The sequence below is a fragment of the Symphalangus syndactylus genome, chromosome 3, assembly GCF_028878055.3.
Source record: "Symphalangus syndactylus isolate Jambi chromosome 3, NHGRI_mSymSyn1-v2.1_pri, whole genome shotgun sequence".
Classification (NCBI taxonomy): Eukaryota; Metazoa; Chordata; class Mammalia; order Primates; family Hylobatidae; genus Symphalangus; species Symphalangus syndactylus.
This window is the reverse complement of record NC_072425.2, coordinates 33,443,692-33,459,528: the sequence shown is the minus strand read 5'-3', so window position 1 is coordinate 33,459,528 and position 15,837 is coordinate 33,443,692. Positions and strand designations below refer to the sequence as shown.

The 15,837-nt window shown below is 44.5% G+C and overlaps 1 protein-coding gene across 2 annotated transcripts in view; it reads left to right on the top strand.

Annotated features, from left to right (window-relative positions):
* The first annotated feature begins 2,040 nt into the window (after nucleotides 1–2,040).
* ZNF483 (zinc finger protein 483) overlaps nucleotides 2,041–15,837 on the top strand; it is a 29,315-nt gene continuing 15,518 nt past the window's right edge. Inside the window, exons 1-5 of one of the 2 annotated variants that reach the window (XM_055271506.2) lie at nucleotides 2,041–2,130; nucleotides 4,148–4,690; nucleotides 8,056–8,144; nucleotides 10,905–11,031; nucleotides 11,426–11,518. In XM_055271506.2, coding sequence (XP_055127481.1) covers nucleotides 4,303–4,690; nucleotides 8,056–8,144; nucleotides 10,905–11,031; nucleotides 11,426–11,518 — 697 coding nt within the window. In that variant the 5' untranslated portion in view covers nucleotides 2,041–2,130; nucleotides 4,148–4,302. Of the gene's footprint in view, nucleotides 2,131–2,150; nucleotides 2,267–4,147; nucleotides 4,691–8,055; nucleotides 8,145–10,904; nucleotides 11,032–11,425; nucleotides 11,519–15,837 lie in introns of those variants that run through there. The other variant, XM_063636100.1, reaches the window with a different exon arrangement.

The window sequence follows — 15,837 nt, the reverse complement described above, 5'->3', positions numbered from 1 at the left end:
ACTAACTGATTTGTAGTTCCTGCTTCCTTCCTAATGCACAGTCCCTCCCTCCTTACCATGATGGTTACTTTTAATCAAAAGTTATAGTTTGACTACCAGTTCCAAAAAGATGCCATTCTTTCTTGGTAATTTATTCATAGGCAGCATGTCATTTACTTACAGAATATTTCAACTAGTACTGTGTTTCTCAAAATACAAGATCACCTGCAACAAGCTGATGGGTGGGGAGGGCCAGAAAGTTCCAAAATTTGTATTCAAATAAAGAACACCATGTGATTCTAAAGTACAGTAAAGCTTGAGAACCACTAAGTAAAGTGCCTCTGACTTGCCTGGTTAAAATAATGAGCCAATAGACATTTCCTGTTCCTTTGCTTTCTCCAGCTTCTTCCTGATGTGTCTAAAGCCAGCCAAGGGGAGGTGGGTAAAGGAGAATATGCCGTGGGACTTGGGACTGAGAAAACTTTTGTCTTCATTCTCAGCCCGTTTCGTTTCTTTTTTGAGACAGAGTTTCACTCTTGTTACCCAGGCTAAAGCGCAATAGCCTGATCTCGGCTCACCGCAACCTCCACTTCCCAGGTTCAAGTGATTCCCGAGTAGCTGGAATTATAGGCATGTGCCACCACACCTGGCTAATTTTTTGTATTTTTAGTAGCGAAGGGGTTTCTCCATGTGGGTCAGGCTGGTCTCAAACTCCCGACCTCAGGCGATCCACCCGCCTCAGCCTCCCAAAGTGCTGGGATTACAAGCATGAGCCACCGCGCCCGGCCATTCTCAGCCCTGTTTCTTCAGCTTGACTTGCTGCCTGTGATAAGCCCACTCCTTTTGGGAGGAGTGATTCATTTAGTTGAGCTTGCTCTGCCCTTTTAAAGTCTCAGGGCCTTGAATCACCTTGCTCCTTCAGTCTAGAATGAATCTAGTCTTTCCCTCCCAGCTCCACCCCTTCAGGAATCATCCAGTTATTTGAACCCTCCGAACAATTTTTCTGGAGTTCTTCGGCCCTTTTTGCCATGCCCCCCATAATCCATGCAAATACTCATTCATAAGCTCAACAAATATCTATTGAGTGCCTGCCATGGGCCAAGTACTGTTCCAGGACCTAAACACACAACCTAGAACAAATGAAATAAAAATACTTACTCTTGTGAAATTAGTATTCTAGTGGAGAAGGCGGACAAGTAGTAAAAAAACAAATTAACAAACAAACCTATAGGGCATGTTAGAAGAGGAAACGAGAGTAAGGTGGGATTCCTATTTAAGTGGAATAGTGGGAGAGCTTCATTGAGAAGACCTGAAGGGATGGGAGAGCAGGCCGCATGGCCACTTAGGGAAGGAGCAGGTCAGCCGGAAGTACCCGGCAGGTTAGAAGAAGAGGAAGGGGTCTATCAAGATTGGAGCAGGAAAGTGAGGGAAGAGGTGCGGGAGGTTACAGGTGGCTAGATTCCATCAGGCCTTGTAGGCCCCTATAAAGACTTGGGTTTTCACTCTGAGTGAAATGGGAAACCATTGCAGGGTTTTAAGCAAAGGAGGGTCATAATTTGACGTTTTTAAAACGTCTGTCTGGCTGTGGTGTGGAGAATAGCCAAGAGAAGTAAAGTGTAATCAAGAAGCTATTGCAATAATCCAGGTGAGCCATGAGGGTGGAGTGGACCATGGGGGCAGGTGTGGAAGTCATAAGATTAATATGTTTTGAGTGTTTAACTCAAGTTGTGGCGTTAATTATGGCTTGCATTAAATGCATCGCTAATATGCCTCTGCGGTGGATTTTTCCACCTTAGATTTCAGGGAATGGAAGTGATGGGAGCGGGTAGGGAAAGTCTGGGGTTACTAAAGAGATGGAGCCTCCTGGATCTGCAAACCTCATGTGATGCTAGGCCTCTGAGCCTCTGGCGCAGCAATAATTCTGCAGCCGAGCCCACTAGCCGCTTCCCAGTGACCATGCGCAACAGGCAGGTGGGAGCCTATGGAAAGCGCGGACTTTCGGAAAGCGGCACGAGCGCGTTCGGGGAGTCAGGTTCAGCGCCTCTGCGCAGGCGCAGTGGTCTCCGCGGGCTTGCGCGCGCACTCGCTGCGGGACAAGCTTCTGGAAGCTCTTTGCGGTGGCGTTGGTGCTGTTTGCGGATGCTGGTGCAGGTATTGGTCGTCCCGGGCCCCGAGTTTCGGGGCCGTGGCCGGGTCTCCGGCTCCGAGGGCTCACCTGGGGCGGGATGGGGGCCGGGAGCAGCCTACCAACGGGCTGTGCGCTGCGCTGCTGCTGCTTCTGTGGGAGGTGCGCACTCCGCTGCGGGATGGGGCCGTTGGCTTCCCTCCATTCCTCTCTGCGCCACTTGGGCACTGTTGACATTTTGGGCGGGATAATGCCTTGTTTTGTTTGTGTGGTGTGGCGGTGAAGGGGAGGCTCTCCCGTTATTGCAGGATGTGTAACAGCGTCACTGGTTCTGCCCGTTAGATAACAGTACCACCTCTCTTCCCAGTCGCGCTAACCAAAAATGTGTCCAGACATTGCCAGAGGACCGCTGGGGGGTGAAATCTCTCCTTTTTTCCTCCCTCCGGTTGAGATCCTCTGGCTGCGTCACATTTTCACCGGGCCTCCAATGTAAACTCCCTGTAGACGGAGCCGAGTGTCTTAGTCATCGCGGAGCCCCAGGTGCCCAGCACTGCGCCAGGTACATGGTGGGCGCTTAATATTTGGCAGAGGAATAAATGACGTCATGCTGCTGTGTGCCGGGCGCTGTACTCGGAAGTGGGTTGTTATTGGTATGGTAGTTGCAATGCGAGGCTGTCACATCCTTCACTTGTCGCATTGTAGTCCCGCTCTGGCTGTATTGTCATTTCCTGGACCCTCTGTGAGCGTGAGGACCCTTTCAGGCCTATCCACGCCTGGCCCCGCAGCTCATGGCCCCTGGTCCCGTTCCAGCTCATTGTAGTTGCTCAGTCACTTGTAGAATGAATGAATGCATGCAACACAGGGCAGTCTGTGTGCAAAGGAGTGCTTTGGGATCAAGCAGAGCATCACACAAGAAGTGACAGTTGAAAGGAGTCAGGCTTGAAAGAACGAATAAAAGTTTGGTAGGAGAAAGAAAGCAACATCCGAGGAGAGGGAATAGCCTTGGTGCAAAGGCTAGGAGGGTATGTAGAGAAAGAGGAGATAATAATTTATGGCTGTAGTGTCAATCGGGTAGCTAGAGCTCAAGAGGTGAGGTCATCAGACAGTGTCTCTAGATCACGATGCCATGGTCCCTGCATTTGAACTTTATCGAGAGACAGTTTGGTGGCTGGTGAGGGACTGTAAGCCGGGGAATGATAAGATCATATTTTGCAGGTTAGAAGGAATTTTTTGGCTACAGTGTGAGACTGGATTGAAGAACCATGTACTTAGGCAGTTTCAGTGGGATAGAATGGAGAGGTTCTCAGGAAATAAAATCGCCAGAACTTGGTTATCGATGATGGGAGAAGTAAGGAGGAAGAGAAATTTGAAAGTCAAATATTAAATTGGGCTTCTGAGTTGAGCAACTGGTGAGAAATGTGTGCCCTTTCATTAAGAAAGGGTAGGAGTTGTTAAATAGCTTTGTGACTGGGTCCCCTTGTGAACCTTTTCTGGTAACATTTTGTTTAGGAGGAGTATTGAATCTAAAGCAACTGTTTCCTTAACCCTTAAGTAGCTCCCTGGCTTTTGACTATAAAGAAAATTATGGCTGGGCACGGTGGCTCACGCCTGTAATCCTGACACTTTGGGAGGCTGAGGTGGGTGGATCGCCTGAAGTCAGGAGTTCGAGACTAGCCTGGCCAACATTGCGAAACCCCTTCTCTACTAAAAATACAAAACTTAGCCGGGCGTGGTCGTGGGCGCCTATAATCCCAGCTACTTGGGAGGCTGAGGCAGGAGAATCACTGGAACCTGGCCGGGGCAGAGATTTTGCAGTGAGCCGAGATCGCACCACTTCACTCCAGCCTGGGCACCAAGAGCGAAACTCCGTCTCAAAAAAAAAAAAAAAGAAAGAAAATTATCCTTTTAATTGAGCAGGGCTTTTCTAGGCCTTTGCTGGTATGTGTGTGGATATATTTCTCTGAACCAAACCAAGAATGATGTTTTTAGGACTAACAACAGTTTGTTTTACTTATTTAATGCCTTAATATTTCTTCTTGACAGTTTCTGCAGGACTGTATACTGGATTCCTGGAACCTTTGATATTCCTGGCTGTGTATAGTGCCTGTTGGTGGACTGTACTGATACTCAACTAGAGTGTGAAGGGACTGGATTCCTGCCCCTGAGACACAGTGCAAGCTGTGGTACCCTTGAACAAGATGACAGCCATCTCACCAGACCCTCAAACTCTGGCCTCGACTGAACAAAATGAGGTCCCGAGAGTGGTTACTTCTGGGGAGCAAGAAGCTATTTTAAGAGGAAATGCTGCTGATGCAGAGTCTTTCAGACAGAGGTTTAGGTGGTTTTGTTACTCAGAAGTAGCTGGACCCAGGAAAGCTCTGAGTCAACTCTGGGAGCTCTGCAATCAGTGGCTGAGACCAGACATTCACACGAAAGAACAGATTTTAGAGCTTCTGGTGTTTGAGCAGTTCCTGACCATTTTGCCTGGGGAGATCAGGATTTGGGTAAAGTCACAACATCCTGAGAGTAGTGAGGAAGTGGTGACCCTAATAGAAGATTTGACCCAGATGCTTGAAGAAAAAGAAGGTGAGATTTATAGATGGAGGGAGGAAGCGGGAGACATTGCCTCAAAATCCGAAAGTAAATTCCTCAAAAGAAAGCAATTTACTGAGGTTAGAAGTTGGGACTGGGTTTGAATCAGCCCTGCCATTTACTGTGTGATTTTGGGCAAGTTGTGTAAACTCTCAGAATGTAAATATTTTTATCTGTTAAAAAGGGATTTTATCTTTCTTGTAGTTTTCTTGTAAAGGTGAGACAAGATAGGATATAATATATGGTGGATGCTCAAGAAATAGTAATTTCTTTCCCATCCCCTTCAAGAACACAAGTTATCTGTGAAAGTGTTTGGAGTCACAGGCAGATCAACCAGCTCAGGCCCTAATGTCTAGTTCCACTGTTTGGACTAGCACGTTGCTAGAGCATGGCTGTCAGGGTCTTTGCTAATGGAAATGTTTCTGCACTGTTTTGCAATTCAGGTTAAGTACATGAAAAGCAGCTACTGCAAATAAGGAACTGAATTTTTTAAATCAAATTTAAAGTTTAAATAGCCACATGCGGCTAGTAACTATTTTATAGTGCAGTTCCACAGCCTTAGAGCAGGAAAACCTGGATTATATGTATGTAATTACGTATTATGAATATGAATGTATAAACTATAAACTGAATTACAGTGATATCATTATAAAATATTGATGTAAAGTCTTCTAGGGTGAGTAGTCCTTTCACGGAATGTGGCTCGCCTTTTTTCTCAAATTTGTAGCTGTTCATGTTCTCAAATATGATACAAATATTTGTATTTTGCAGTGTAATATGCTACAAATACTTGGAATATTTGCATTCCAAATATATTCGGAATATTTGTAGCATATTATTTACCATAGGGCTCCTGATATATATGTGTGACAGTTTGTATTCTGGAAGAGTTCTGAGATAGGGAAATAAATAGTATTTACCTGCATACACTTAATTTGCCATTACGCAGCTAATTAGTGTATCTCAAATTTCGGTTTCCTGACTCTTCTGTGATTTGTCACCGCAGTGTCATGCTTTTACAAAATTAGGGCCTCTTTGTGGAGGCCCCTGCAATACAGAATTGATTTCGGGCCGGGTACGGTGGCTCACACCTGTAATCCCAGCACTTTGGGAGGCCTAGGCGGGTAGATCACCCGAGGTCAGGAGTTTGAGACCAGCCATACCAACATGGAGAAACCCCGTCTCTACAAAAATACAAACTCAGCCAGGTGTGGTGGTGCACGCCTGTAATCCCAGCTACTCTGGAGACTGAGGCAGGAGAATCTCTTGAACCCGGGAGGTGGTGGTTGGAGTGAGCCAAGATCGCGCCATTGCACCCCAGCCTGGGCAACAACAGCGAAACTCCGTCTCAAAAAAAAAAAAAAAAGGATTTATTTCTAGGATTCTGTAGGGTATAACAGTTTTCTTGGCCGGGCGCGGTGGCTCACACCTGTAATCCCAGCACTTTGGGAGGCCGAGGCGGGCAGATCACGAGGTCAGGAGATCGAGACCATCCTGGCTAACCCGGTGAAACCCCGTCTCTACTAAAAATACAAAAAATTAGCCGGGCAAGGCGGCGGGCGCCTGTAGTCCCAGCTACGTGGGGGGCTGAGGCAGGAGAATGGTGTGAACCCCGGGGGGCGGAGCCTGCAGTGAGCCGAGATCAGGCCACCGCACTCCAGCCTGGGTGAAAGAGTGAGACGACTCCTCAAAAAAAAAAAACAAAACAGTTTTCTTAAATTCACCCTACTTTTCTCTTTGATTGCATAATTCTAATTCTTAATTTTTATTGATTGTCTAATCACTAAAGTTGCCTAAAATTCTTTTCGTAAGAAGGTAGAGTATGATTTGAAAAAATAATTTTTCTTATTTGAAAAAGAGCTGTTGACATCCGAGGGTTTTTATGTATTTATTTTTTACTGCTCCTTGTGGAGCAGGGATCACTCATAGGCAGTATGCCCAGAATGGGCCAATCTGAAGGTACTGGATACATTTAGTTCCTATGAGTTTATTAGATGCCTCTTCTCTGTCTTAAGGAATCTGGTGGAGTCAACTCTTGAGACTAACCTGGTGCTTTCATTCAGTCATCAGGTTTGAGCAACTCTTGAGCAAGGCATTGTACTAGGACTGTGAAGAATACACAGTTTTACCTTACCACATCTTTTAAATTAGGATACTTCAAAATTCATTATTGTTCTAATTAAATATTTTTAAACTGAGGGTATATAGAAAGAAGAAAACCAGTTTTCGTGAGCTTAGGATTTGGAAGGATTTTTATATGAGCTAAGAGGAAATGCCTAGGTTTTCACAGGAAACTTATCTATGGCTGTTCTCTGTTTTAAAAGAGTGGGACAACTTTTTGTGTCTTCTGAGCTTTTTACCCAGAGAGGCTCAGAGCTGTTAGAACCCTTGTAATTTCCTGGGTGATTAGAGCAGTAAGAGTATCTTTTGTTAAAATATTTGGCCTTTTGTCTGTGGTTCCTGAAACAGCTCCTGAGTTATAAAGGAGAAAGACAGTCTTTTTGTTATTTATAATAAGCCCCTTTTAACCACACTGGAGTTTATGTTAATGAGGTGATTTTTGGAAAGTCCTTAGATAACCCTGGAATTGGGGGAGGGTGCTGGTTGCCAGGGGAACCAACCTGGTGCTTAGAGGGTTGGAACTCAGCCCCACCCCCAACCTGTCAAAGGGGAGAGGGACTGAGGGTTGAGTTGATCACAGGACCACTGATTTAATCAGTCATGCCTGTCTATGAAGCTTCCATAAAAACCCAAAAGGACACAGCTCATGAGAGTTTCCAGATAGCTAACCACGTGGCAGTTCCTGGAGAGCTGTGTACCCAGAGATGGCATGGAAACAGCAAGCCCCTTGCCCTATGCAGTGCCTCATCCATCTGGCTGTTCATCTGTATCCTTTGTAATACCCTTTACAATAAACCAGTAAACATAAGTAAAGTGTTATGTGAGCCACTCTAGCAAATTATTGGAACCCAGGGAGGGGCTCATGGGAACCCCAATTTGTATCTTGTTGGTCAAAAGCCCTGGAGGGTCAGACATGAGACTGGCATCTGAAGTCGAGGTCGGTCTTGTGGGACTGAGGCCTTAACCTTTGGGAACTGATGCTATCTCCAGGTAGATAGTGTTAGAAATGAATTAGAGGACACCCAGCTGGTGCCTGCTGGGGAGTCTAACACAGAATTGCCTGCTGGGTGTGGGGGAAACACCCCCACATATCTGGAGAATTATTTTGTGTTGTGAGTATAGTAGGAGAAACTGACTTAGTTTTTTTCCTGTTTATCACTTAGAAGTGTATATATATAATGATTTTTAGTCTGAGGAATCTGTATGAACGACTGGACTGGTTTTCTCCCCTTTCCTAGATCCAGTCTCTCAAGATTCTACTGTGTCCCAAGAGGAGAACTCAAAAGAGGATAAAATGGTCGCTGTTTGTCCCAATACTGAGTCCTGTGTAAGTTTCCTTCGATGGTTTTTATTCCTAAGTGAATACTTAATCGAGCTCCTACTGAGTGGTATAAAGATATAAAAATAAAAGGCTAGGCATGGTGGCTTACACCTGTAATCCCAGCACTTTGGGAGGCTGAGGCAGGAAGATCGCTTGAGCCCAAGAGTTCAGGGTTGCAGTGAGCTATGATCACGCCACTGCTGCCTTCCAGCCTGGGCAACAGAGCAAGACCCTATCTCTAAAAAAATAAAATAAATATAGTCTCCCTTTCAAGGAACTGACGCCTCATTTTCCACTTGTAATTTTGTTTCAGTTCACAGAATGCCATGAGTCTGATTGTAGTGAAACAAGCAGTTACCACTGTTAAAATTAGGTGAAATAGAAGTTCATCTCCTTCTTTTTTTTTTTTTTTTTCTTGAGACAGAGTTTCACTCCGTTGCCCAGGCTAGAGTGCAGTGGCGGGATCTCGGCTCACCGCAGCCTCCGCCTCCCAGGTTCAAGCGATTCTCCTGCCTCAGCCTCCTGAGTAGCTGGGATTATAGGCTCCTGCCACCATGCCCGGCTAATTTTTGTATTTTTAGTAGAGACGGGATTTCACCATGTTGGCCAGGCTGATCTCAAACTCCTGACCTAGGTGATCCACCCACCTCAGCCTCCCGAAGTGCTGGGATTACAGGTGTGAGCCACTGCACCCAGCCTTCCTTTTTTTTCTTTTTAAGAGATGGGGTCTTGTTCTGTCATCCAGACTGGAGTGGAGTGCAGTGGTGCAAGCATAGCTCTCTGCAACCTCGAAGTCCTGGGCTCAAGCCATCCTCCCTCCTCAGCCTCATGAGTAGCTGGGACAACAGGCGCACGTCACTGTGCCCAGCTCATTTTAAAATATTTTTTGTAGAGTTGGGGTCTTGCTGTGTTGCCCAGGCCAGTCTTGAACTCCTGACCTCAAGCAGTCCTCTCCCTTGGCCTCCCACAGCATTGTGATTACAGGCATGAGCCACTGTGCCCAGCCAGAAATACATGTCCTTAAATCTTAACATGATAAAGAACACCCTTGGCTGGGTACAGTGGCTCATGCCTGTAATCCCATCACTTTGGGAGGCGGAGGTGGGAGGATTGCTTGAGCCTGGAAGTTCGAGACCAGTCTGGGCAACATAGCGAGACCCTTGTCTATATAAAAAATTTTAAAAATTAGCTGGGCACAGTCACATACCTGTGGTCTCAGTTACCCAGGATCTGAGGTGGTAGAGCTGTAAGGGGGAAAGACAGTCTTTCACTTGAGCCTGGGAGGCTGACGCTGCAGTGAGCTATGATTGTGCCACTGTACTCTAGCCTGGGTAACAAAGTGAGACCCTGTCTCACAAAAAGAAAACAAGATGAGGAATTTATTCTGGATTATATAGGTAGGCCTTAAATGCCATCCCAAGTGTCCTTGCTAGAGAGGCAGGAGGAGATTGAAAACACAAAGAGAAGGTGATGTGAAGAGTTAGGCAGAGTTTGGAGTGATAGGGCCATAAGACAAGGAACTGTGGCAGCCACCAGAAGCAGGAAGAGGCAAGGAACAGATTATCCCCCAGAGCCTCTGAAGGGATCACAGCCCTGCCAACACCTAGATCTCAGACTTCTGGCCTCCAGAACTGTGAGAGAACAAATTCTTATTTTGAGTGACCAAGTTTATGGTAATTTGTTACAGCTTCCAGAGGAAGGTAATACACGTACCAATAGCCATTCGGCTCTACTGCCTTACAAAAAGCATGCAGAGAATGCTATAGAAAGTGTATTTCAAAAATTAGCCAGGCGTGTTGGTGCATGCCTGTAATCCCAGCCACTTGAGATGCTGAGGCATGAGAATCGCTTGAACCTGGGAGGCGGAGGTTGCAGTGAGCCGAGATCATGCTACTGCACTCCAGCCCAGGCAACACAGTGAGACTCTATCTCAAAAAAAAAAAAAAAAAGAAAAAAAGGAAAGTGTATTTTACTGAGTCAGTATTCTTGTTTGTAATTGTGAAGTAATTGCAAGTGTGAGTATGTTGTTGTACATAGATTCTCTGAATATGATGGAAGATAATTGCTGCTCATAATTGGAAGTTAAAATTTGGAATGTAGTTGCAGATATTATTATACAGTTATTACCTGTAGTAAGCTTACATTAATTCTGCAAATTTAGGGTTCAGGAATGTAAATCATACCCTTCATTTAATATTTTAGTCCTAGAAATCGATGTGTTAGGGTGAACTTGATCAATGTTACACATTCCAGATAATTCTTTTACAGTATTTAACACTAGAGACTGAATGGAAGAGGCAGGGATTATATAATACCCTTGTTCTGAATCACTTATAACAGTCATAGAATGAATAGCCGCTCCATAGCTTACTTTGGAATTCTTAAAAACTTGCATGCTATCAAAACCATTCTTTATATCCTATCCAGGCTGGGCACAGTGGCTCAGGCCTGTAATCCCAGTGCCCTGGGAGGTAAGAGGACAGAGGATTACTTGAGCGCAAGAGTTCGAGACCAGCCTGGGCAACATAGTGAGACATGCCTCTACGAAAAATTTAAAAATAAGCCAAGCATGGTGGCACGTGCCTGCAGTCCCAGCTACTGGTGGGAGGATCACTTGAGCCCAGGAGGTTGAGCCTGCAGTGAACCATGAAGCACCACTGCACTCTAACATGGGCGACAGAGCAATAATAGCCTGTCTCAAAAGAAAAAAGTACTTAGATTCTATTTGGGAATAATCCAATACAAAAGAGCTGTTTGGTGTTCTAGGAATCTATAACATTGAAGGATGTAGCTGTGAACTTTTCAAGAGGAGAGTGGAAGAAGCTGGAGCCTTTTCAAAAGGAGCTATATAAGGAAGTGCTACTGGAAAACCTCAGGAACCTAGAATTTCTGGGTAAAGACACCTTTTCTTCATTACCTAGCGTTTAACCTTGGGTCTCTTTTTGTCCCCTTTTATTGAAAGGTAAGTGCTATGTGAAATACTTGGTTTTGGCTGGGGACCCAGTCACTGATAGGACTAATCCTAAAAACCGGTTATGAAAATGTGCTTTTCTGCAGTGTATCTTCTAGAAAAGGTCTTTGCTTTATTGGATTGGAAATGCGAAGCATCATTTTTATTTCATCAGTGGAATACCTTTTCCCATTTTTGTCTCAAGTTCCAGTATTTATGTCTGTGTATTTTGGTAGCATGTTTTATCTTCCTTGGAGAACCAGAGGCTATATATGAATGCTGGGATATCTTTATTCTATGCAAAACAGCAATTTTCTGTTCTTTTCTCTATGAGCAGACTTTCCAGTTTCAAAATTAGAGTTGATTTCCCAGCTAAAGTGGGTTGAATTGCCATGGCTGCTGGAAGAAGTCTCAAAAGGCTCCCGAACAGGTGAGTTGGTGAAAAATACACAACGAAATGAAAGCAGTTGTTTAGCAAGTCTGTTGAGAAGACTCTTTGAAATGTTGGGCTGCCTAGATACTAAAATACAAAGATGATTAGAATAGAGCCCTTGCCTTTCTGAAATGTGTTCATTTTAATGGGGGAGACTTGGTTTGGGTCCTCTGAATAGATGCCAGGACATGATTAGCCGTGTAAGATCTTTACTGGAGAAAGATTCAGTGAAGGAAAATGAGGAAGGAACTAGAAGCCGGAAGAGCTATCAGAGCATAATGCTGGTCTGACCCCTGTGAATGAGAACAGGGAGGAGGGCAGATTGGGTAGGAAAAGTCTTAGACTAAAGTGTCGTTCTATCTTTTTTTTTTCTTTTTTTTTGAGTTGAAGTCTTGCACTGTCTCCCGAGCTAGAGTGCAATGGCACAATCTCGGCTCACTGCAACCTCCACCTCCTGGGTTCAAATGATTCTCCTGCCTCAGCCTCCCAAGTAGCTGAGATTACAGGCGCCCGCCACCACACCTAGCTAATTTTTTGTATTTTTAGTAGAGACGGGGTTTCACCATGTTGTCCAGGCTGGTCTCGAACTCCTGACCTCATGATCCACCCACCTCAGCCTCCCAAAGTGCTGGGATTACAGGCATGAGCCACCATGCCCGGCTGAAGTGTAGTTCTAAAAAAGTTTAGGCAAGGCCAAACAGGAGTCCTTGCCATAGTTACCTATCAGAGGAGTCCTGTATCTCAAAGAAATGGGCCTGTGTAAGTATCCTGTACTCCGTCATTGACTGGGAGCAGCTCGTGGGAATTGGTGTGGATGCAGTGTTGGATTCATAGAGCAGCAGCAGGGATTGTCAGGTAATATCCCCACAGGAGGAGGTGTGAGTGGTGCATTTTTATGGACACTAGAGGACGTATCGAAACAAGAGTGTTAACACTGATGCATACTATATCAAGCACGTGTATAAGGAGCTGTGGGAATATACAGGAGCAAGGTTTTAATTCGCATTTGAGTTGAATCTTGAAGGATAAGTAGGAATTCACCCAGTGGACAGCATGTATAATAATTCCATTTTTGTTAAAGGGAAAAAATGTACATATAAATACCTGCCTGAATACATAGAATATATGGATTTTTAATATCTGGAAAACATTCATGTTAACACTGGTTATCTTTGAAGAATTAGGTTTTGTTTTGTTTTTTCTTGAGATGGAGTCTTGCTCTGTTGCCAGGCTGGAGTGCAGTGGCGCAGTCTCAGCTCACTGCAACCTCCACCTCCCAGGTTCAAGTGATTCTCTTGCCTCGGCCTCCCAAGTAGCTGGAACTACAAGCATGTGCCACCACACCAAGCTAATTTTTTTTGTATTTTTAATAGAGGTGGGGTTTCACCATATTGGCCAGGATGGTCTTGATCTCCTGACCTCATGGTCCTCCTACCTTGGCCTTTCAAAGTGCTAGGATTACAGGCATGAGCCACCATGCCCGGCCAGGATTAGGTTTTTTAATACTTACTTATATCTTACAATTTATATATATTATTATTATTTTTATTTTTTTGAGACAGAGTTACCCAGGCTGGAGTGCAGTGCCATGATCTTGGCTCACTGCAACCTCTGCCTCCTGGGTTCAAGCAATTCTCTCCTGCCTTAGCCTCCCAACTAGCTGGGACCACGCCCAACTAATTTTTTTTGTATTTTTTTTTTAGTAGAGATGGCGTTTCCCCATGGAAAGGAGGTGGATCACTCTTGACCTCAAGTGATCCACCTGCCTTGGCCTCCCAAAGTACTGGGATTACAGGCGTGAGCCACCATGCCCGGCCACAATTTATATATATTTAATTTACATTAAAAAAAAAATAGGCCGAGCATGGTGGCTCACACCTGTAATCCCAGCACTTTGGGAGGCCGAGGCGGGCAGATCATGAGGTCAGGAGATCAAGACCATCCTGGCTAACACGGTGAAACCCTGTCTCTACTGAAAATACAAAAAAAATTAGCCAGGCTTGGTGGCGGGCGCCTGTAATCCTAGCTACTCTGGAGGCTGAGGCAGGAGAATCGCTTGAACCTGGTAAGTGGAGCTTACACTGAGCCGAGATCGCACCACAGCACTCCAGCCTGGGCGACAGAGCGAGACTCCGTCTAAAAAAATAAAAATAAAAATAAGTTATTACATGTATCGATACCTTGGTTTATCTTAAAAGAAAGAAGCAATGATCCATCTTGCTCTGTTCCATCTTCTCAAACATTTATTGTAGTCAACTTATTGGCTGTTTCTAGTATACAATTGACCCTTGAACAACATGAGGATTAGGGGAACTGACCGTGCTCCCCCGCCACCCCATACAGTTGAAAATCCATATATAACCGTTAACTCTCCAAAAACGTAACTACTAATAGCCTACTGTTGACCTGAAGCCTTATTGATAACATAAACATAATTACATACGTTATGTGTGTTTTATACTATATTCTAGTAAGCTAGAGAAAAATGCTATTAAGACAAGAAAGAGAACATATATTTACAGTACTGTACTGTGTGTATCAATCACTAAGTTTATGTTGTCTGTCTGAAATGGCAGACAATTGCAGCTGCAGACCTCAGTCTATGGTACATATCAAGCAGTTCAGCTTTTTCTTGAAGTATCATGACTATTCTGTGCTCGTTGGGAGCACTTCCAGCATGCCTAGCAGCACTTTGTATGGGTCCCATGATGTTATTCAAGATTTACAGTATTGCACTAAACCCAGTGAAAAATAGGAGGGAACTGCAAGAGATCCATTTTTACTGTGATAGGCAATTTCCTGGAGACATAAACTGCTTATGAGGAGATGATTAGCATTACGTGGCTTTTTTTTTTTTTGGAGACAGAGTCTCACTCTGTCACCCAGGCTGAAGTGCAATGGCGTGATGTCAGCTCACTGCAGCCTCCGCCTCCTGAGTTCAAGTGATTCTCCTGCCTCAGCCCACCGAGTAGCTGTGATTACAGGCATGCACCACCACGCCCAGCTAAATTTTGTATTTTCAGTAGAGACGGGGTTTAATCACGTTGGTCTCGAGCTCCTGACCTCAAGTGATCTGCATGCCTTGGCTTCCCAGAGTGCTGAGATTACAGGTGTGAGCCACTGCGCCTGGCCTACCTGGCATTTTAAGTGGATACTTAGAGCAGACATTTGAGCTCATTGCAGTACCAACAAGAGGTGCCTATGAAATTATTACAGTGTATAGTATGTACTATAGTTAGTTTTATGCAGTTATTATTATTATTATTTTGTGACAGGATCTTGCTCTGTCATCCAGGCTAGGGTACAGTGGCATGATCACGGCTCACTACAGCCTCTACCTCCTTGGCTCAAGCAATCCTCTCACCTCAGCTTCTTGAGTAGCTGGTATTACAGGCACATGCCACCATGTTCAGCTAATTTTTGTATTTTTTGTAGAGACAGAGTTTTGCCATGTTGTTCAGGCTGGTCTCCAACTCCTGGGCTTAAACAAACTGCCTGCCTTGGCCTCCCAAAGTGGTGGGATTATGGGGGTGAGCCAATGCGTCTGGCCCAGTTATTATTTAATACTGTATCTTCACATTTGTTTACATTTCTCTTGACTGTGAATGACGCTAAGTATGGCCTGTAAGTGTGTGTGTATGTTTTGATAAATTTTAACTTTATAATTTGTGTACATTTTATAGTAGTAAATGACAAAATAGACTTGTGTCTATCTATATATCTTAAAAATTCATGACATACATTTTTTGGGTTTTTTTTTTTTTGACATGTCTAGGCTACTCAGTTTGTCTGCAAGTGTTTCAAATTGTCACAAATCTCCAAAAATTTTTCTAACATGTTTATTGAAAAAAATCCACGGGCTGGGCATGGCGGCTCCCACCTGTAATCAACACTTTGGGAGGCCAAAGCAGGAAGACCACTTGAAGCCAGGAGTTTGAGACCAGCCTGGGCAGCATAGCAAGACCCTGTTTCTACAAAAAATTTAAACATCAGCCAGGCGTGGTGGTGTGTGCCGAGGTGAGAGGATTGCTTGAGTCCAGGAGTTAGAGGTTGCAGTGAGCTATAATCATGCCACTGTACTCCAGCCTGGATGACAGAACAAGACCCCATCTCTTAGAAAAAAAAACCACCTGTAAGTGGACACTTGCAGTTCGAATCTGTGTTGTTCAGGGGTCAACTGTGATTACATAAATAAAGGACAACATTTGTTTTATCATATTTAAGTATCATTTTGGAGAGGAATTTAAAAAATGGATTCTAAAAGTGTTTTGAGTAGTTCTAGCAGCACTGGTATAAATATGTGTCCCTTCCCTGAT